Source organism: Amphiura filiformis, chromosome 11 (genome assembly GCF_039555335.1).
Source record: "Amphiura filiformis chromosome 11, Afil_fr2py, whole genome shotgun sequence".
NCBI classification, from domain to species: Eukaryota; Metazoa; Echinodermata; class Ophiuroidea; order Amphilepidida; family Amphiuridae; genus Amphiura; species Amphiura filiformis.
The window spans coordinates 14,124,117-14,145,610 of record NC_092638.1 but is presented as its reverse complement, the minus strand read 5'-3'; the positions used below and the strand labels follow the sequence as shown (position 1 = coordinate 14,145,610).

At 37.7% G+C, this 21,494-nt stretch overlaps 2 protein-coding genes across 3 annotated transcripts; one reads left to right on the top strand and one right to left on the bottom strand.

Annotated features, from left to right (window-relative positions):
- Positions 1 to 1,719: 1,719 nt before the first annotated feature.
- LOC140164387 (enoyl-CoA delta isomerase 1, mitochondrial-like) lies at positions 1,720 to 13,683 on the bottom strand. The gene is made up of 8 exons (XM_072187664.1): positions 13,576 to 13,683; positions 10,746 to 10,907; positions 8,754 to 8,881; positions 7,487 to 7,633; positions 6,700 to 6,798; positions 6,313 to 6,394; positions 5,248 to 5,364; positions 1,720 to 4,289 (listed from the first exon to the last, which is right to left on the bottom strand). Exons 1-8 carry the CDS (start codon positions 13,583 to 13,585, stop codon positions 4,117 to 4,119), a joined length of 918 nt encoding a protein of 305 aa, XP_072043765.1. The 5' UTR covers positions 13,586 to 13,683; the 3' UTR covers positions 1,720 to 4,116.
- A 51-nt stretch (positions 13,684 to 13,734) lies between these two features.
- On the top strand, positions 13,735 to 19,751 carry LOC140164386 (endonuclease 8-like 2). 2 transcript variants are annotated; one of them, XM_072187663.1, is made up of 2 exons: positions 13,735 to 13,812; positions 17,986 to 19,751. In XM_072187663.1, the coding sequence occupies exon 2, from the start codon at positions 17,991 to 17,993 to the stop codon at positions 19,365 to 19,367; it is 1,377 nt and encodes a 458-aa protein (XP_072043764.1). In that variant the 5' UTR covers positions 13,735 to 13,812; positions 17,986 to 17,990; the 3' UTR covers positions 19,368 to 19,751. The 2 variants fall into 2 exon arrangements, with proteins under 2 accessions (XP_072043764.1, XP_072043763.1); XM_072187662.1 differs by having other exon boundaries at positions 13,735 to 13,816.
- The last annotated feature ends 1,743 nt before the right edge of the window (positions 19,752 to 21,494 follow it).

The window sequence follows — 21,494 nt, the reverse complement described above, 5'->3', positions numbered from 1 at the left end:
GACGCCATCGTGTTGTGCCCTTGAGTAAGGCACTTTATCTCGATTACTCCTCTCCATCCAGGTGTGAAATGGGGAGCTGTTATGAATACTGTCCATTGAGCGCCGCCCAAAGGTATGAGCATGCCTTGGGCATTGTATGGCAGCTGACATATTCTAACGACAGCGGAATAAATGTAAAGCGCTTTGGTACATGTTCACATGTGAAAGGCGCTGTATAAATACCAACATTTTATTTATTTATTATATTGAGGGTTGACAAACAGAAGGCCTTAACTCACTTTTGGCCATTTTGAGATTTTGGTACCAAAATAATCTGTAATACCCACAGATTCTTAAAATCATAAGCCTTAACTCGATTCAACTTCCTATTGCATCTATAGCACAATAATACTTGGTCACGGCATGTGCCAAAAAGTGTTTGCCAGGCTCTCAGACTGCCAAAATTTACTTCCCCCCAGCCTACCAAAATATCCGACCCCCTCATGCACATACCAAATATTTGGTTTCCCAATTTGCAAACCTTAAAGAGGCATTTCGTGATCCACAGCCTCATCCCCCGGCATCCCCCCACTTTTCCCAAAACAAGTTGAGATTTTTATACTACTGGAAACCTCTGGCTACATAATGTTTACGTTACAAAAAAATATCTTACAGATGATTATGAACTTGTTCAGCAAAAATATTGTCAAATTTGAATTACATTCTGGCAGTGGGGATTTTTTTCTTCGCTGAGTCAGTTATTTATCATGATTATACAGCAGACATGATCTTCAGTATGGCATTTATTTATCACTGAATAGTTACAATCATTCCTACATAATGAACTTTTCATACATACTCACGATATAACGACGTTTCTGATTGGATTTGCGCTCTTTTTGCTGGTCATAAATACCGTTTATGACCAGTACGCTGAGGCATAAACAAGCTGCGTCACGCAGCGTTGGAACCCAATTAACACGATCCACGATTTGCTAGTGTTGCGTACACACGCATGTCACCGCGCCCATCTCGCGGAGCGCAAAAGATGACGTGTTGCGTTGACTCCCGGCCGTTGACCTCATGAGCGGAGCTGCTTCCTGCAAGTAGGCCTACTCATTTTCTTCCAATTTATGAAGGAAAACGGTATGGAAATGTTATTATTTAAACTTGTAAACCCTTATTATTTTCATCTGTATTGAATTGCTAAGAATGTTGGGTATGTATGACCGGTGTTCATTCAGAGGATTTCGGGCATGATCGCTGTTTATGCCCTCGGCTCACGCCTCGGGCATAAACAGCGATCATGCCCTGAATCCTATGAATGAACCCCTAAATCACATGTTACATACAATGCATATTTGTTCCATTAATCGCCCACGGCACTTAACAGTCATTTTGGGTAGGCATTTACTTTTTATAATGTTTACATACTTGTATACGTAAAAATAGTCCAAAATATTGATTTCATGTTTAGACTGTTCCATGTTTTAATGTGTAGTTGGATCCTGTGAGACATAATGATGGAGGGCCATATATCCGTGTAGTAAAGTCGCTTTGTGGGCGCATATAGCGGCATAGGCGGTAAATGGAAGAAATACGGTATATCATTTCTATGCCTATAAAAATATTCTTTGAACATTATGATGGTAATTAATCAAACTTATTTCTCATAATTATCTGTGGTTCCATCTTCTTTTATTTAAGATCAACATACTATAACCAGATGCTTATTTTGTAAAAGTAATTTCAATGACAAATTTAAATGCATGATTCTCTTGCTCTCAATTCAGTAATCCCAATGGAGCCTTGTTAGCGAATACAGGTAAATTGTGGTCTTTGGGTGACCTTCAATAATAAAAACAGCATATTAATACATCAATCCGGGAAGCATTTACTGTATTTGGCCCTCTATTGACAGAACCACAGATGTACCAGTGCAGGAAATTTAAATTTGTTCAATCAATTCATGATTGTATATATTAAAAATCACTGTTGTGTACAATTCTGTATTGCACACTATAAACAAGTAATTGATGGAACCCCCGGCCTTGGAACACCACAGTTTTTATGTCGGAAACACAGCCGTAATGGCCTAGTCGGATTGGTGTATAAAAAATAAAAACACTTGGCTGTTTACTGAAATATCTTTGGGTGCATGAGAACATAACTGAACATTAGAAAAATTTGGGACAGAACTGGTCATTGCATTAAAGTACGGTACTTAAAACAATAGGTCATAAATGTCTTATGTACCACAAACATGAGTGCTGCCCCCAGTGGTGGTACAGTAACTTTTTTGGAAGGGGGAGAGGGAAATTTTGACATTATTACTTGTCAAATGATATCAACAATTAAAATTTGCAGCATTCAAATAAATAAAACACATCCATCTTGCCCACATTCAAAGCTCCTCATTTGTCAATGGTAAATAGTTCAAAATTACCTCTAAATACATTCTTTTCTATACATTGCCAGAAATATTAAGGGACTTTCATAGATTGATAAAGCTTAGAAATATATGTGAAGCCATTTTTTCCAAAATATGAGGAAAACAGAAAGATTAGGTCCCTTTTGAAGTCATGTCCTCTATCAGATTTGAGTGGAATTCCTTCCTGCATAATTAATTCAGATTTGTGTCCAGCTTATTTATTGTATATGTCAGAATATACTACATAAAATATTCTAAAAGTGCAATCGAAATAAAAATCCTTTTAAAAGGGAGAGCTTGGCCATAGATTACCCAAACTTAAGGGCTCTGGTATAAGCGTTTGGACAGTATTTTTTGGGACATGAGAGCACATCATAGAAATATCGAATTGCATTCTGAATATATGAAGAATGTCCTTGTTGGATACTGATATTGGACTCTTGTCATTCTTGACATTTGCTTAAAAGTTACCTTTTCAGAGTCTTGGGCGTAGCTTGCGACACCATCACGGCGTCTTCATTCAGCGTAGTGTTTACAATGATCTACAATGATCTGCTGACACTTGATCACCCATCGGGTGGTCATGCATGTGACCGGAGGATTGTAAACACTACGCTGAATGAAGACGCCGTGATGGTGTCGCAAGCTACGTCCAAGACTCTGAAAAAGGTAACTTTTTAAGCAAATGATTTGGCATAATTATGTTGCAATCTAGTAGAATGAGTATACTTTGTACTATCATTTTTTGAAAAGCGCAAAATATAATGCTCTCATGTCCCACAAAAAATACTGTCCAAATGCTCAAACCCCATCCCTTAATGAAATATATCAAACAATGAATACCAAGAACATACTACACATGTAGGTAGGCCTACAGTACTCGGTTATGTGAAGTCAGCACTGGTAAATAACATGTATGTATGGAGAATAGTGTAGTTTGGCATTGTTGGATCTCTGAAATTTGGCTATTTCTTTTAATATCCATTCTACTTCTGTGGAAGAATTTGGAAATATCTTGCACAGGAGTATGAATTTCAAATGGAATGAGCACATTAAGCAGCTTCATTTGAATTTCATGCACCCTTTGAGTAAGATTCAACCTGAATCTTCCACAGCGGGAGGGTGAGTTTCAAATGGAGCTGCCTAACATGTTCATTCCATTTGAAATTCCTACTCCCCCTGTGGAAGGTATTTCCAAAATCTTCCACAGGGGGAGTGTGGATTTTAAATGGAATAGCCCAATATACCTTCACATGTTATGCCCAGAATTGATATTAAAGTTAATCTTACAGCATTTATATAAAAGTAGTTGATTGTCTCGTTATCAATATTGTACTATTTGTTCCAACAGATTTGAACTACAATATGTCCATTACTTTACCTGTTTTTCCTGAGTTAAAGCCATGCTTGCATTGCTTTGGCATGACTATTGGCCAAAATATATTAATGAATGTGATGTTAAAAAAATAAGAATACAATTCACCTTTTTGGTAAATCCCATAAGCCTTTGCGAGTACACCTGAGACCTTGTCATTTGACGTCATGACGATCTGCGCCGATGCGCACATCATTTATCGAACATCGTTACTGCGCATTGCAAGTCGGTGTGACGTCAAATGACGAATTCCCAGGTGTACTCGCAAAGGCTTATGGGATTTACCGAAAAGGTGAATCAGCATTTCTTATCATTACTATCTATGTGTGGCCTATTTAGTGCCTCTTGCTTTAGTCAAAGTTTCCATGTAGCGACCTATGTTTTTCTGAACACTGCCACTGCTCATAAACATGCTGACTAAATCACATTCATTTTCACGGTTCTTGTTAAATTTTTCTATCGCTTGATTTCGTAACATCTGTTTGGTCAGCACCCGTGCCATGTCTAGGAAAGAAGAAGCAATGAGAGATACATAATGGTCAATTACTTTAATATAATAATTTGATACAACATAAAGTAATTTTCCAGGATTAGTGTAAACTGATTTGGCATAATTATGTTGCAATCTAGTAGAATGGGTATACAATGTATACTATACATGTACTATCATTTTCACAAACATTGGTGTCAATAAAATTGCGATCCCCCTATTTTGGCAACAACAATTTGATACACCTTAACCCCTAAACAGGCTAAAATTGTATTGAAATCAGTCTTTTTGAATAAAAATAAACACATATCTGTGGTCACCTTGTGACTCCTTATCTTTTGGTAATCAAAAATTGTATGACCCCACCCTATTTTTTTTCCAAAAATTTATGATCCCCCCCCCCATATTTGGAACACCACCCTTCCGAAGAAAATGATAGCCCCTAGTTTATAATTGGCAAAAATTAATAGGCATTTGCTACTCTGCGCATCAATAAAGTCCCAACTTACACTTGCGTAAATTTACATATGTGCCAGTCACACATTACGCAAATCCAAACAAGTATGTGCTGCGCTCAAATGCACGCATGCCGTTCTAACATGATTGATTCTATATATCACTCCACGATGTTGTGAGTTTTTGCCAACCAAACAATGCAACTTTTGCCAAAGCTTATACCATTTGCAAGATGCTGTGAACTACCAAATCACAACAGTTTAAAATAGTTGCTATTTGCTAACCTTATATGTATTTATTAATGAGGTACACCAAAAAGTATCTACTCCACCATATCTGTGTGTGTACATCTTCGTAATATGTAGTGCTAAAAATGGGCAAACCTAAAGCTCACACTTCATATGCAAATCATCATTCAATTTCGGGCTCTTGTTGAAAAACAGTAGCCTCATAGTGTTTTGAGTCAGTACTCTCAAGTTGGGAAAAACACAGAATAGTTTAACAGCAATAACCTACCTGGTATTTTGAGCCATTTTTGCATTTCCTCCCTAGCAATACTTTCTATACTCTCTTGGGGAACAACTTTGTCTACCAAGCCAATGGACTGAGCTTCTTCTGGATTGAACATTGTACCTACACCATAGAACAAAAATACATTATAAGACTATATAATATAACAGGTCTGATATTTTTACACATGTGTAATATGCATATGCTGCTAAGGTTTGGCCATATGAAGAGCTTATTTCACAAACACATGTTTCTGATTTACCTCTGCAATATTGCTATGGGTTGTAATGCTATAGGTATTATAATTTCAGTTGGATGCACCATTACAAAGCAAACAGTGGATGGATGCACAGTAACAATACTGTGTGAGCCCTTTGGTTCCCAAATAAGAACAATAGTCTGCATATTGTTATGCAGCAATGTTATGGCAAATAATGGCTTGTTGATGGTGGAAACTCATTGTTGCTAATGTCAAAGTAATTGTGAGTGTATAAATGAGAAACATGTGGTTGTGGACTTTAATGGTTTGGAAATAAGCTCTTCATATTTATAAACAGCCAAAATTCAGTCTTGGAGGCACCAAATTGATCAATTCAGTGCCCCCTAGATCGATTCTGTACCCCCTTCAAGCGGTGAAAGTCAAAATTTATGCATGCTTCGCACACATTTTTCAACACAGATAGTCATTTGAAAGACCCCTATAAAACCTTGATTGGGCCAAATAAATGTTATTTGTGCCAATGGTGTAGCCAGGGGGGAAAAGGGGGAAGCTTCCCCTCCCCCGGCCCACTGTGAGAAGTCTTGACCACCCTCTTGCCCCTGTTGTGGTATGTTGTCCACCCTGATATGTAAGATTTTTAGCCCTTTTTGGTACTTTTTAGCCCTTCCTTGGCCATTTTTGTCAAAGTTTGCCCCCTTAAAAGTTGTCTCGCCTTATTTGTGCACATTTTCATGAGCAATTGCTTCAGAAATGGAGGGACCATTCTGTATCCTTGCCCCAACCCTTGCTACACCACTGCAAATAAAGCAAATGAACGAAACACAGTTCACAGAATGTGATATCATTATTACCTAGTTGTAAAGCTACTTCTGCTTGCCTCTGTCCTATGGTGCATACCATCATATCTTGAAGCCACTGTGGTGCAACCATTCCCTGTGGGCATGATTAAATAAAATATTACGTATTATAAGTTGAACTGTTTTTCATGGTAAAAAATCCTTGAATTTAGTTCTGGGCTTCTGGCTATATTTTCTTGATTTGGATGGCTTTCTTCACTAAACAGTGATCAAGAGCTGGACTGCTGGAGTCGTCATCTTTATAGTTAGCTCAATCGATAAGGTGTTTGACTATGGTGCGAGAGGTTGGTGGTTCGAACCCTGGCGGTGGTTTAGTACACTCTCATGGAAAATTGAGTTTTGAAGACTACAGAGAGAAAATAATTTGGTTATTATACTTACAAGTTTGACTTCATTCAGTCCTGTAGTATATTTGCCAGCAGCCATGATTCTGTAGTCACATGCCATAGCCATAAGTAAACCACCTGCTGGACTGTTACCCTACATAAAAAAAAATTAAGTCAATATGCCTATCCATTCATGAGATACAGCATCCAGATGGATGGACAGTACAAAAACAGTATATCCTCGCAGTGGAGGCATAAAAAGTATTAGCAATAAGTTTATTAACAGCATATTGTACCAACAAGAAACATGACATCACCTACTAGTGTTCTTGTGTCAAGCATGTCACATCAGTAATTTATATCATAATTATATTCATCATTTACGTTCCATTTTAGCCAGTTAATTCATCAATGGCCTTCCCAAGAACTTCCTACAGCCCTGATAGACATTGTTGACTATAGTAAAGTCATGCCAGTGAATTACGCCAGCAAAGTGTTGTAAACGTGTAATCGGATTAATGCGATTATTACTATGTCAACTGGATAACGCTTTTGATTTCTGCACCACGATCGGAATGATCTCAATACAAAGTCTATGGCATGTACTACCAATTCCAGAAGGTGCATTTTGCTACCTATATGCTGGCGTAGTGCATGTTAGAATATGCCATTGCTAGGTCAACTGGCCCATGCTTTCTTTGTTACGAACCGCTGATCGAAATGATCACAACACAAAGCTTATGGCATATCATTATTCTGAACAGGTGTATGAGCCCACTGCCAGGCTTGAACCAGTAACCAATGGTTACTAACATGCACTACGACAACAAATTGCCACTCACATTTATTGCAGCAATTAGCACAAGAGGCGATCCATAGAGTTTGAGCCACAAGTTCTGGAGTTGAGTCCAAAACTTTTTTATATAATCTGAATCCCTCTGGTACAACTCTGTAATATCCAAGCCTGCTGTAAATATACCAGGGTTTGCCTGAAATTAAAAATTACATAATTAAAATAAAATGAGGTACATGTATAAAGATAATATGTTTTGACAATGTTGTTCTTGATAAGTGGCAGTTTGCTTCACTAACTTGGTTACTGAGCTAATTCTTGTTATCAATAAACAGTCAGTGGTGTAGCCAAGGTAACCAGGGGGGGTAAAGGGGTAGCTTCCCCCTTGTGATGAGAAGTCTTGCCCTCCTGTGGAATGCCTTTTTGTATTTTAGCCCCCCCTGAAAGTTGCCTACCCTTTTGCCCACCTTCTGAAAAAATGCTGGCTACGCCACTGCATGTTGCCTAAATCTGTGTGTATATACGTTGCCACATAAGTTAATAGTATATAAACATGTGTTGATAATGTTTTGCAAAGTTTTGCTCCTTACCATGTCAGCCTACTTTTGAGATTCTTGAGCACACTGGGGAAAGTAAATTGGCTTCAACAATTCACAACTTCCGTCGTGCCCCCCCCCCATGGTTCTGAAAACCTGGCTATGCAATATGCATGCTGAGGTACATGTATTTATATCAGAACCATGGGGGGGGGGGGGGCACTCCAACTTTGGAGGGGATGCGTATGTAGGGCTGTTAAGACCCCCTTTTTCAGAATCGCCCAAAGACCCCTATTTTTTTTTACTTAACACATGCTCTGTCACCCAAAGACCCTATTTTTCCATTTGATCTGTCGATCACCCAAAGACCCTTACAAGTTCAATTTGAACAGCAACTTTCATTTTTCACTGATTTTGTTACTTATTTTGAAAAAACAATGAAATTTGAAGGCATTTAGAACTAGAAATTTGATTTTTTTTTAGGTTTTTGTGGCGCTGTTTCGGCTCTCACCCAAAGATTCCATTTAAAAAAAAGGTCATGTTCTCACCCAATGACCCCATATTTTTTACAGTTTGCTCTCACCGAATGCCAAAAATCATGCTCTCACCCAATGACCCAATATTTTTTACATTTTGCTCTTACCGAATGCTACTTAGTGCAAAAGTGCCAGCCCTACATCTATATCCATTTCATATTGAAGTGCCCCCTCCCCCTGAATTAGAACCATGCTAGCACACTAACAAATTATGTGTTGCAAATAACCTCAAGTACAAACTCACCGATGTTAATATGGCACCTCTGTAGGACTCATTGTTTTCCAAGTTTTCAAGTGCTAAGTTTAGTTCCATCATCATATCTGAGTTCAGGCTATTAACTGGTTTACGATCCATACGTACCCATGCTAGACCTAGATGTGATGGGAAAAACAGAGTTTTCATTTGGCATATGTGACCAGCTCTGACAAATCCAGGACCAAGTCGCATTTTTGACATTTCATGATTTGAATTAAAATTTGGGAGGGAATGTCATCTTTTAAAAAAGCCTATTACTCAAAAACATATCTGGCAACACAGGGGTAACAAATACAGATGTGTTATTTGTAGAAGTAACATCTGAACAGCATATGTATCATTGTATAAAAGCAATAATTGTGATATTTCCATAAGAAAAGGAATTGTATTTATTTTCCACAAAATGTTAGTTTCACTGAACTGTCATGCCTCCTTTTAATTTTGAAAAAAAAATTACTATTTAATTCCAGTGCATATTTGCTGTACATTTACAGTTTTACGCACATTGCTTAAGTATTCAACCGTAATAATTCAGCAATATATTCTCAGCACTTTGTCTTGAGTTTTGCAGGGTATATTAATTACCGGTACTAAACTACATTATATTCAAGTAAAAATTGTGAAAAACGTAAACGAACGTCCTCCTCAGCCAATGTTACAGTCATACAGTGTTGCTTTAAGTGACTGATACAGGCCTTGCCGTTTGAGGTGAGCTCTCGCTCTCGCTCGCCACCGTTCGCCCAAACTCAATTTCTTGAGAGCGATTTTCCACTCGCCATAAGCACTAACTCTCGCTGCGAATCTTCCAAAATCAGCCATAGAATGGCTAATTCAGAATTTAATCGATTTTCTGCCCCCTTGAAGCAGAGAAAGTCACAAATTTCAGCGCGCATTCAACATAATACATAAATACCGTTTTAAGACCGAAGCTCTACTATACCCAAATAAGTGGTATTTGTGAAAATTCAACCATTCGCCTAGCATCGATGCTAGCGATTGATTTCCACTCGCCTTTAAAATCTAAACAGCTAGGCCTGCTGATGAAGAGAATGGCCAGTCCTGATCCTGTTGTAAACACATTGTAGCTATTGTCAGCAAGTGATAAACTCTTCCTGATAGTTATTACTATATTTCATCACTTTTGGTAATTAAAGAATAACAAAATCTAAATAATGTAAAATGATCACCTTTCATTTGGATTTTGCACAGGCGCTAAATTTACAATTTTGGCGCTATGGGCTCCCTTGACATAACTTGAATTTTAGGCACAACTAAAAGTGCCCTCCCATAAAAATACCACAAGCAAATAAGGGCACGTGCCCCTAATTCTTGTTGGGATTTCTAAGGAGGGAGCTCTCTATTTGAACATGAAATTTACCCCAAGGCAAAGGAGCCCAGGTGCACCATTAGGCCAAAAAAAAAAGTTGTTTGTTTGTCCTCCACCGCCCGCTCCTCAGATTAAGGCCTGACCAATATTTTTTTTTTCAACATTTTTTTTTTTATTTTAAAAAATAAGTAAAATTCATTTTTTTTTTTCAGATTTGAAGCATCTCTGCAACTAGCTAGAGCTAAATACTAAGATCTTTCATGGTTGAAAATAAAAAAGCCCCCCAAAAACATTTTGTTTCTTCAATATGCAAAGTTATAACTTGTGTTCATATCATAGTCTTATTATTTTTAGTGACTTCAAAATACATTGAATTTGAAATCATTAAAAGACTATGAAATTATAACTTTAACTGCATATTAAAGAAACAAAATGTTTTTTTTTAATTCACCATGAATGATTGTAGCATTTAGCTCTAGCTAGGTCCAGGAATACGCCAAATCCGAAAAAAAAAAAAAAAAAATTAAAAAAAAAAATCTGCCCGCCCGCACGTCCTCTTTCAAAGCTGTGGAGGACACACAAACAATTATTTTTTTTTTGCCTTAGGCGAACGTTTACGGTAGGGTTTGATCCACAAAGAGTAAGAGTGATACCTTCTACACTAGAATCCCTTTCTACTTGTACATAGTTGGCTCTTTCAGTGTACCATCTGTTTGCTTGTGTTTGAACTCCCGATACTGAGGTTGAAGACAGTAAAATCCTTGATGATCTCAGATTTTTTATACAACAAGGAATGACCCTTGAAAACATCAGACCTGAAACAAATAAAAGTATGCATCATGTAGATGAATGTTTTATAATTTTTCAGTATTTCAGTCATCCTGGAGATAATCCTGTTGCATCTACAATGTATTCATAGTCTATACTCTCAATTTGAAGTTGAAGTAACCTTTAGGCTAATGAAAGTCAATGTTATGTTTAGTGTAACCCGCCCGCGTTTGGATTTTCTGGCCGCGTTTGTGATGCCAAAATCCCAAAACAATTCATTATTTTGTATTTTGTACACAATTAATTTCCAATGGGGACAGAAGCACACATATCATGCCAATGATAAATCAACCTACCGTATTCCAAAATGAAAAAAGAACTAAAAACAAGATTCTGTCATCAAGCCATTACCCCAAAGAGAGCTGATTTGGGACCAACAATGTGGACAGTCATTTAACAATTTATGGCCTGTTTACTAGTAGAGCTGACATTATAAATACCTGGCTGGTGAAAAATATTTTAAAACAAATTTCTGCAGGCCCCTCTATTAAGTTGTTCATAAGCCTTCAAAAAAGGCCTATGGTTGATTAGGGTTGTTTTAAAAGAATATTGGAGGGTATATAGCACACCAAGTGTTGATGAAATGGCAGGTATTTTGTAAATAATAAAATGCTGTAAAATAATGAATAATGAAGAAGTTCCCTCATTGTGGTTTGAAAAAAATGTTACGCTAAACAGTATATAACATAACATTGACTTTCATTATGTGACCGCAGTGTGGAGTTGATCAATTTGCACTCCAGAATTGTTGAAAAATATGAAACATGTGGGTTAAGGACTGCTGCTTGAAGCTAGGATTCTAGGATTGAATACCACATGAGGATACTACAAAGGAAAATAGTTTTGTAAAAAAATTCTCAAAAATCTGGGTATTTCCATAAGGTGACTTTTTCTGACATCATCATATGTGATGCGATCTGTTCCATGTGGGCCAAAGGCGGCAAATTTGAAACTGAGATAAAGGTAAAAATATGGAGTAAAAAACAATAAAATACATAAGAAAATCGACATCAAAAAAAGTCATAACTCCTGTAACTTAATTGAGAAAGGTACGACACACGACAGCTGGTCATCAACTTTCAATATCGCCCTCATTAAATGCCAATCTAAGTAGACCTAATGCCAATCTGCAATCAAACAATTTTTTAGGCCTAATGCATGCAATTAATCAATAGGGTCACTTGCACTGGGAATAGTTGTTGAAACTCAACGGTATAGCGGAGCGCTTGTTGCATGTTCGTGTGTTGTGCGGTACATTTTGTATGAGTGTCTGGGGGTGCATGTGTACGTGTGTGTGGTTCGTGGTCTGGTCATACTCTAGTTCCAGTAACTGTAACTCGTCATACCTAGAGTTACAGTGCACTCTATTAATATCTATATTCCACAAATAAGAAACATCACAATATGTGGGCTCATTTTGGGCTCTAAGGATGTAGCTGAGGAACTCTCTAAGGACAGTTTGGGCATGCACTGATGATTTTAATCCCATTGTACCAGGGTTTGGGCGTGCTTGGATGATTTCAATCCCACTGTACTAGTCTATACTCACAAAGTTGAGGTAATTGATCTACATTGATCTCATCTTTTGGGTGGGTTCAAAATTCTCTGAGTTGGCAAAACCTGCAATCTTCATGGGAGTAATTTACTTAGTGCAAAAGTGGTCAAAATATTGCTCTGCAAAATGTCTTGATTTTCATGATTTGGATTTATCATATTGAGCAGCATTCTACTTGTGATGTTTCTACACTGTGTGGAGAGGGTCTACAGCATCTCTGAGGTAAAACTGACAAATAATAATTTAAATACAAGGTATATTTCTTGATGCTTGAAGTTTGGATTTCTTAAACGTACAGTGCATCCCTATGTACCGCTGCAAGACTTCAGGTGCGTAGATGTCATTATGTTTATAAAGTCTTTTAAAGTCTTGCTGGCAGGACTTTGCTCGAGAAACACTAGACACGAATTTGCTCACGGATGCGCTCGCATTCGTGAGCAAATTCGTGTCTAGTGTTTCTCGAGCAAGCAGGACTAGGTCAATAAGGTCATACTCACCATGTAGGTAACCCAGGCAAACCTTAGTTAACACATTTGCTAGTCAGTCAAATTCGCCGACAATGTCAATGCATTTTTACATAGAAATTTAAAACAAGTGCCCGAAGAAAGAAACCTACATAAATATGTTTTCTATACTTCACTTGACCCAAATATATGATTTTTTATGGTGATAAGTCACCCGCACATGGAATTTTAGAGGATTTGGATAGCATTTCCATTAAAAAAGCTGCTATCATAATGAGACTAAGATCTAGAAACACCCCGAAATGCCGTTTTGGGGAATTTTGCTAGCTGAAACTTTTTGATGAAAGTCAATCTTTGACAAGATGTAACTTTGCTACGGAAAGTGCTATGAAAAATGGTTTTCAGTTTTGGCTTTGTTTACTCAAGGGCGTTAATTTGATATATAAAATGATGCAGTTTGATGGCAAATTTAAATTCACCTAGCATACCTACACCATGCTCATGCTGGTGGTTACGTTGATTGTTGAGCATCGATTATTTACCAGGATTCTCACCTGCTATTACAATTGATACGACAATATTGATGTCTATATGGTTAGATAACCAGGCCTCACTATACAAGATATATTAACTTACCTGGTAACATGTTTCCACCAGCTTTTAGATACAATTTCTCGAAGCTTACTTCATCAGATTCGCCTACTCCGACTAATAATGTGTGTCAAGTGCGCATGCGCTTAAACAGCCCGTAACCATTTAGATCAGCTGTTCAAGTTGCGTAACTCAATCAAAACAAATCAGAAAGCCCGCGAGAAACCACTTACACAACCTGGGATTTTCTACGCAACGTACACATTTACGGGAAATCAAATCGTAGGTAATATTCTTTGGGCTGTCGTTGGCAAATCTGAGTGTCACATTAAGAATACAGAGCACTTGACTCGTATCATATCAAAGATCTATACATAGATATAGATCATGTATACACCCAGAAGAAATCTCGTATTAAAAAGGGGCTGGCATTTTCTTCGAAAGGGGGGGGGTCATAGAATTTTCAGAACAAAATAGGGAGGTTATAATTTTTTAACATCCAAAATAGGGGGGTTATAGAATTATTGAGGGCTGGTGACTTAGAATTTTCGCGCGCTGTGTGCGTACAATCCTGAGACGAATATTCGTCTCGGGTACAAGCTATGCAAAAATTTTACGCGCTCCACGCACACCGACACCGCCTGGCTAATAATTATTTGGTGCAGAAGGGACACTAAAATGAATACACGGGATCGATACACGTGAATTGCTATGCACGATTTTGATATCAGACGAAAATCTTCTGATACCGGGTTAGAAAATGATGAATATCTCCGTCATGATTTTTTCTCAAGAAACCAGATTTGGTCTCATAAACTTGGAAATACGTGTTGAACAGATATGATAGTCGCTAGAATGCGCTTTGAAAATTGGCCGTGCGCTTTGAACTCAAAATTTGACCATTTTATATTGCGTTGGTCCTGTTATGGACTACAGCGTGCAGCGTGTAGTACAGCTGCACTCACTGTAGGCAGTATAAAAGTCGATGACCATTGACCTCAATGGGGTATACAAGCTTAATCACGCACAACCAAGATCGATTACCCGGCTATTGTGAGTAGCCTTAGTTATGTCCCTCGACTAATTATTAGTTTAAAAGAGCTTTAAAGGTTTGAACCAAATGGCTAATCGTGGCTGTGGATTTAACCTACCATGGCGATTCCTGCCATGAAGATATAGGGTCGAAGACACTGTGCCACGCGCCATCTTTACACTTACGATAAATATTTTAATGCACTCCGTGGACTTTCTTCCTCTTAAGTTTTGGCGTGCTCCACGTCTTAGTTCCGGCAATGAATAATTTGTCTTGAGTCTGTGGGGGGGGTCATAAAAATTTTCTACCCAAGATAGCGAAGGTCGTAAAAATTTTTGCCCATGATAGGGGTTGTTCGAAATATTCTCGAACGCAAATCACGAATGCGAGGGCATCCGTGAGCAAATTCATTGAGTGTTTCTCGAGTAAGATAGGGGGGTCATAAAAAAATTCTCCGGTCACTGACATATTTGGGACCCCCCCTTCCGAAGAAAATGCCAGCCCCCCAAACAATGTTTCTTCATTTAATATTCACACATGTATCCCTGTACCGTAACTACAAATTTCGAATGTTTGAAGACTTGTTCTCAAGTTGTAAGAAGTGCCATAGGGTTAATACTCAAGAACTCTATCTTCAAATTTGCACACGGTAGTTTCGCATTCGATGCTAGAGCATGCTATTGTTTTTCGGTCGGTCAGCGTTGCAATTTTTTGCAACAGGGGTTATTTATTCTGCTAATGTAGAAATTTAGATGAAAGTTATTTTGATATTGCCTATTTTGAACAGTCCAAAATATTGTTGAAGTGAAATTTTAGCAACATTGCTTGAAGTGCAATTTTAGCAACATTTTTGATGCGATCGCCTGTCCTGCTCAGCTGCAGTGCTTACTTCTGAACTGCCATTGCTTTACGCGGTCTCATGCGGCGTCATGCCTCAGTGAATCTGACTAAATCTCGATTGCAACAAATTAAACGCTCTCTACATATAGCCTCGAATGTGAAGTTCATCGGTGAGCAAATTTGTGGCTAGACTTCTCAAGCAACATTGGGTGTCTTCAATGTAAATAGTTTTCATTTAGTATATATATGTCGCAAAATATTAATATTGACAATAATTGACAACCTGATCATATTCCATGGTGAAAATCGATTACAAATGTGTAATTTACAATCATTTGTAGAGCAAAGATTTCCTCGTTCCGACGGCTATAATAAAGTACAGATGTGAATGCACACTGAACCGTGGTGACACATACAGGGCGAGGTGGCCTAGTGGTCTAAGGCGCTGGACCATTTGGGAGAGTTGAGCGAGGGGTCCGTGGTTCGAAACCCCATCCTGCCCGATCCTTGTTGCTCACTCTAAATAGCTAGGTCAGAAATATCATAATCATAAGCTCTTTCAGTCTAGTAGAATATAATTGTGATATTTCTCCTCGTTCCCATCCACCGTGTAGAATGTGCAGGTGTACACGGTGGGTGCCCAGCGTCTCGTGGTTCGAATGGTCACGTAAAATGGCGGTTCCGTGTGTCAGACAAGTCAAACCTGAGCACGTAAAAAGTTGCAGGCCTTATCGAAAAGAGTAGGGGGATCATCCCCGGGCTTGTTACCTGCACCCTCCCTAGGTCTCAGGGCAGTAGTAGTTGTGAATACAGTGACTGTAGTAGATTAGATGTGTTAATACATGTAGTAATGTTGTGAAATGGTGATATAGATTGATGTTAACAAAAAGTACACTGCTTACTCAGTGGTGCGCCTGAAAATAGGCGGGATTTACCAAAATACAATACAATACAATACAATACATAGCACTTATATAGAACTCCTGGTCGGAGCCAGGAGTTTCAATTGTGGAACTGCCCTGTGAGTAACGCTGTCGAGGTTGTCAATTATTAGAAATTACTTGAGAACTCAGGCTTCGAATTTGCACACAATATACACGTAGTTACCCATTCGATGCTAGAGTATGTTGCGATCGTTTTTCAGTTGGGCAACGTCCCGGGGCAACGTTGACATTTTTTGCAACGGTCACGGATGTTATTTATTGTGTTAATGTTGAAATTTAGATGAAAATTATTTCGATGAGTCAACTAGTCTGTATCTTTTGAGGAAAATTTGACTACTTTGAACATCAGTCTAAAGTTTTGTTGAAGTTGTGTTTCATACACAATCAGTGCACACTTATTTCAAAATATCGCTCATTCTACAAAATCCGGTGCCAATAGCCTTTTTTCCGTTCTTTGGTCCACAAACACTTTGTCGAGCATTTAGGGCATCAAATATGTTGTTTTTCTGGTAGAACTCAACAAGATCTACACGGACATATATAGTTTTCCATACTTTAAATGCTTTCTTCAGCCTGATTAACCCTTGCAAAGGCTCAAAAATCGCTAAAAATGCGTTTCCACTGCTCAAGTGTCACATCTAACCCTGAATATTTTCTTTGAATAAAAGCGATTTCTTTACATATTTGTTGTTTTTTAATTAGATAACGCACCATCATATTGTTTATCAACATTATTTTTTAGTGATTAAAACGTATTTGTGTAATTCTAAAATAAATTGCACTTTCCACCAAAACGCTGTGAGCTACGTTACCCCTTTTTAACACATGTTATTGGAAAGAAGTAAAACAGAGGCATCAATGTAATTTGCGGTTTTTGAAAGGAAACACTCGTAGGTTTTTAAAAATCACAGTAAAAATCGTGATGCTTTAGCATTTTTGGCATAGAAATGTTGTAAACATTGAAATTTCGACCGACCATGTTAAGATTGGTGAGCTACGTTACGAGGATTCTATAGTATGCACTTGTATTAGATGTACTTCCTAATAATATGTGAAAGCTACCAGTGGTCGAACCCCATTTATATTAGAATTAACCGACATAACGTTCTATAGTTCGCAAATCACGTTAAAAACATTAAAAACCAGTGAACTACGTTACTGTGAGCTACGTTACACACTCATTTACGCATCTTCAAAACTTCTATAAAATGGTGAAATCTGTTTTACATTTCACTCAAGTGATCTTTAGATTGCTTTTTATGACCTTGAATTGAGTAAAACCAGCCCATTTTGTAGTCGGTAACGTAGCTCACATTACATTGAGTTTTAGTGTTAAAAAACATCATGACTTCCTGAAAGAAAAATATTTAAGTGGTGTTGGCAATTTTTTACATCTGAAAGTAGTGATACATTTACTCTTAATATACAAAAAAGCAGGTATTTTTGAACAACTTTTTTTTTTTCAATTTTTATAGTGGATTGGCACCGGATTTTGTAGAATTAGCGATATAGTGGTTTCATGTGACATTTTGACAAATCACAGTGCATGATTTTCAATAATGGGCCGTGAGTGTAATCCTTTTTGGAGCTAGCCCAATTTCGTTAACAATTCCATTTCTCCACCTCTTTACCTTACAGATAAAATGCCTGAAGGTCCATGTTTAAGAAGATGGTGTGAACTTGCCCAACAATTCACTGGGAAACAAATCACCAAAACAACTGGTACATCTAATGTATTTGATAGAGCATCATGGAAAGGGGCTTCACTTTCTAAAGCCCAAGTCTATGGAAAGCAGATGTTTGTACAGCTCCAAAAACCTGTAAGAACACAATCCTATCAATCACCTGAGAATGATGAAGACGATAATTCAATGTGGCTCAGGTATCACTTTTTGATGTGGGGTAGTCTTCATGCCAACCAGTACAAAGGTCCATCCAAGAGGTCTAAGACAAAGCAAGTTCCAGATCCAAGAATGGTTCTTCACTTCCAACAGGATCAGTTTTTAGCTTTTTATGGTGGTAGTTTGAAGAGAGTGGATGCCCCTTGTGAAGACACCGGTATTGATATACTTAGCAGTACTTTTGATAAAGCGAAGGCAACCTGTGCACTATTGATGGATGTACCAGTCTGTTATTCATTGATGGATCAAAATCAATTTGCAGGTGTCGGAAATATCATCAAGAATGAGGTCTTGTATCGAACAAACACCCATCCACTGGAACTTGGAACCACTCTGACAAAGAAGCACGCCAAGAAGATTGCAGATCAGGTGGTGAGTTTCACCAAGAGCTGGATGGAATGGGAAAAAGAACCAAATGGGAAGAAATTTGGTGACCAGATGATGATCTATTGGAAGTTTAAATGTCCTCTGGGTCATCCTACTAAAAGAGGATGGTTTGGAGATGGTTTGAAACGGATGACAGTCTGGTGTCCTGAATGTCAGCCTCTAGTCAAAGAATCAGATATTTACAAGAAAGAAATTGTGAACACTAAAAAGGTCAAATATTCTTCAAAGAAAGATGAAGAAAATGAAAGTCTTGTACAGAAAACAGCAGCTTGTAGGAAAAGAAAGACTAGTAAACTTGAAGAGGACTTTCAACACGCACCCAAGAAACAAAGAAGACGGTCTAAGCCACAGATTAAAACAACTTCAAAAATAGATGTTAGGTTGGAAGGCAAGACCTCTCTTGAAGGAAAGATTCTGAGAAAAAGGAGCAAACGCATATCTAAAAGACCCGTGCCAGTTTATACAGAAGCATCTGATGATGACTTCCAATTGACTTCTGTACACCATAAAGTGAAAAGGGGATCATTGACATCTATTAAAGCAGAAAGTACTAAATGTGACCCAAAGAGCAAAAGGGGGAGAAGACCAAAACTTTCCAAAATATCAGGTGGTGAAGACCCTGTACAATCTACTTTGAGGCATATGAATGTATTGAACGACAATGTACCTGGTGTGAGACGCAGTGCTCGTATTGCAGCGCATCAAGGTATTATAGGAATATATCAAAAATAGTAGAAATATAATAGTTGCGCAAGCCCATGTGGGATTGCACAGATACAAAGTAATGTGATACTGGACTAAAGGTGCTACATTTAAAGGAGTATTTTGTGATTATAACATCCTCTTTTTACGGTATGTGTCCGTAGATCTACGAAAATAACTATTTCCATAATTTCAGTCGATTCTGATTTTTTGTTTGCTACATTGTAGTTATGCATGATTAATATGTGCGTATTACATACATGTACGCTCCAGAGGCATGATAGGCCACTGTGTTGTAATTAGGGGGGGGGTGAGGTTGTGGAGCACAAAATGCCGCTTTAAATTCAATACTCAAGACATGCCAGAAAGTGATTCCAAACAGTACTTATTAAAACTTTCTGTATTTTATTGGCATTTTGAAGTATCAAGAAAAAAGTTCTATTTCTGGCACCACTTAGATGCTGATGTACATTGCTATTCATGGGTGTATACCTAAAATCAAATGAACATTTTATCATGTTTATCGGCAGTGGCGGCGCTTACTGGGGGGCATTTGCCCCCAAATATTTGTCTTGCCCCCCCCCTTTTGAGGCAAAAACCCAAAATCGCGTAAATTTCCGCTTTTTGCTGCAATTTTGCGCAATATTTGCCAATTTTGCCCCCCTGAAATTCACTTTGCCCCCCCCACATAAAAAAAGATTCCTGGCGCCGCCACTGTTTATCGGCACTTGTCAGTCAAGTGAAATATTATCAATACTGTCCCCATGGGGTACTCAAGTTTGGTTTGGTTAGGGGTGTGCCGCTAAGAATTTGAGACAAGAAATTTGGACCCCTCGATAAATCAAAATTCTTCTGGTTACAGTGAGACAAAATTGGGCTATTTTTCAAAAAAATTTAGAAAATTTTGAAAAAAGGACCCATCCATAAATACCAAAATTGCCCTAAAAAAGGGGCAATTGATATACCAAAAGACCGAAAATGCTACCCATGTTTGCGGCACGTCCCCATATGATCATTTGTACTGAGTACCCCCCCTCCAGTACTCCATTGTTGCAGGTATTTCATTTGGTGAAGTTCCAATGTCAATAATTTTCTACCCCTCCTGTTAAGAATACATCTCAAACATAATATCATTTTGCGATATCAAGAATATTGTGTTAACAGATTTTGTGTTAAAAAGTGTAAGAGTTTCCACTGCAGTATTGCCAATGCAGGACATAAAATTGCAACAATAGTAGATCTGTGAGAAATTGAAAAGCATGAAAACACAATAACTCAGAATGACAATATTTAAGATTTCAAGGGGTAAGTGACACAAAGACGTAACTCCATTTTTGCGAAAATGAGATTTTGATATCAAAATTTTCAGAAACACAAGCACTTTCCAATTAACACATAGAAGTAACTCCATTTAGCACCCCATTGAAATCAATGGCCAGTGAAACATACATTTTTGTTTTTGTAGACTTACATTGTAACTTCGTAAGTCAATGTGGACCATTATCTTTAAACTCATTTTTCTCAGAATGGCCAAAATGTCTTTGTGTCACTGATCCCTCGAATTGATTCCCGAGATAAAACTAGGAATGAAATTTCCTGATAGGCATGTCTGGGCATGTGTGAGTCATGTTTAGGCAAGCATCCATGACTACAAATTAATACTTGCATCAAGTTGCTTGTATATAAAACATATTTTTTTGAATTAATAAAATATTATTCTGTTTTGCCAAATAAAACAGCTACATCCTTTTTCTTTAGTTAGTTCTACATTTGTAACTGGCAATGAAAGTCAAATTTTAATATTAAAAAATTTGGAGTAGGGAGTCTATAAAGCTTTGTCACTAAAACAAAGCAGTCTAGGACACTCAGTTGTTGGTTTGATTAGTAAATTTTCTTTTTATATTCATATTCATTCAAAAGCTATAACCAACAAAGTGTATGTATCACATACTTGGATCTGGGACGTGCATGCATACATGTAGTATGTACACAGAGATTTTGAACGAGTTACATATTTTGCATTTTGTGTCCAAAATGGTGAATTTGTTTTTAAATCAAAAAGTAACTTTTAAAGAAATTTTCTGTATGATTTTGGAATTAAAAAGATTGTCTGGGATTGTTTTTGGTTCCACTTGTGTTTCAACTTCCAATTTAAAA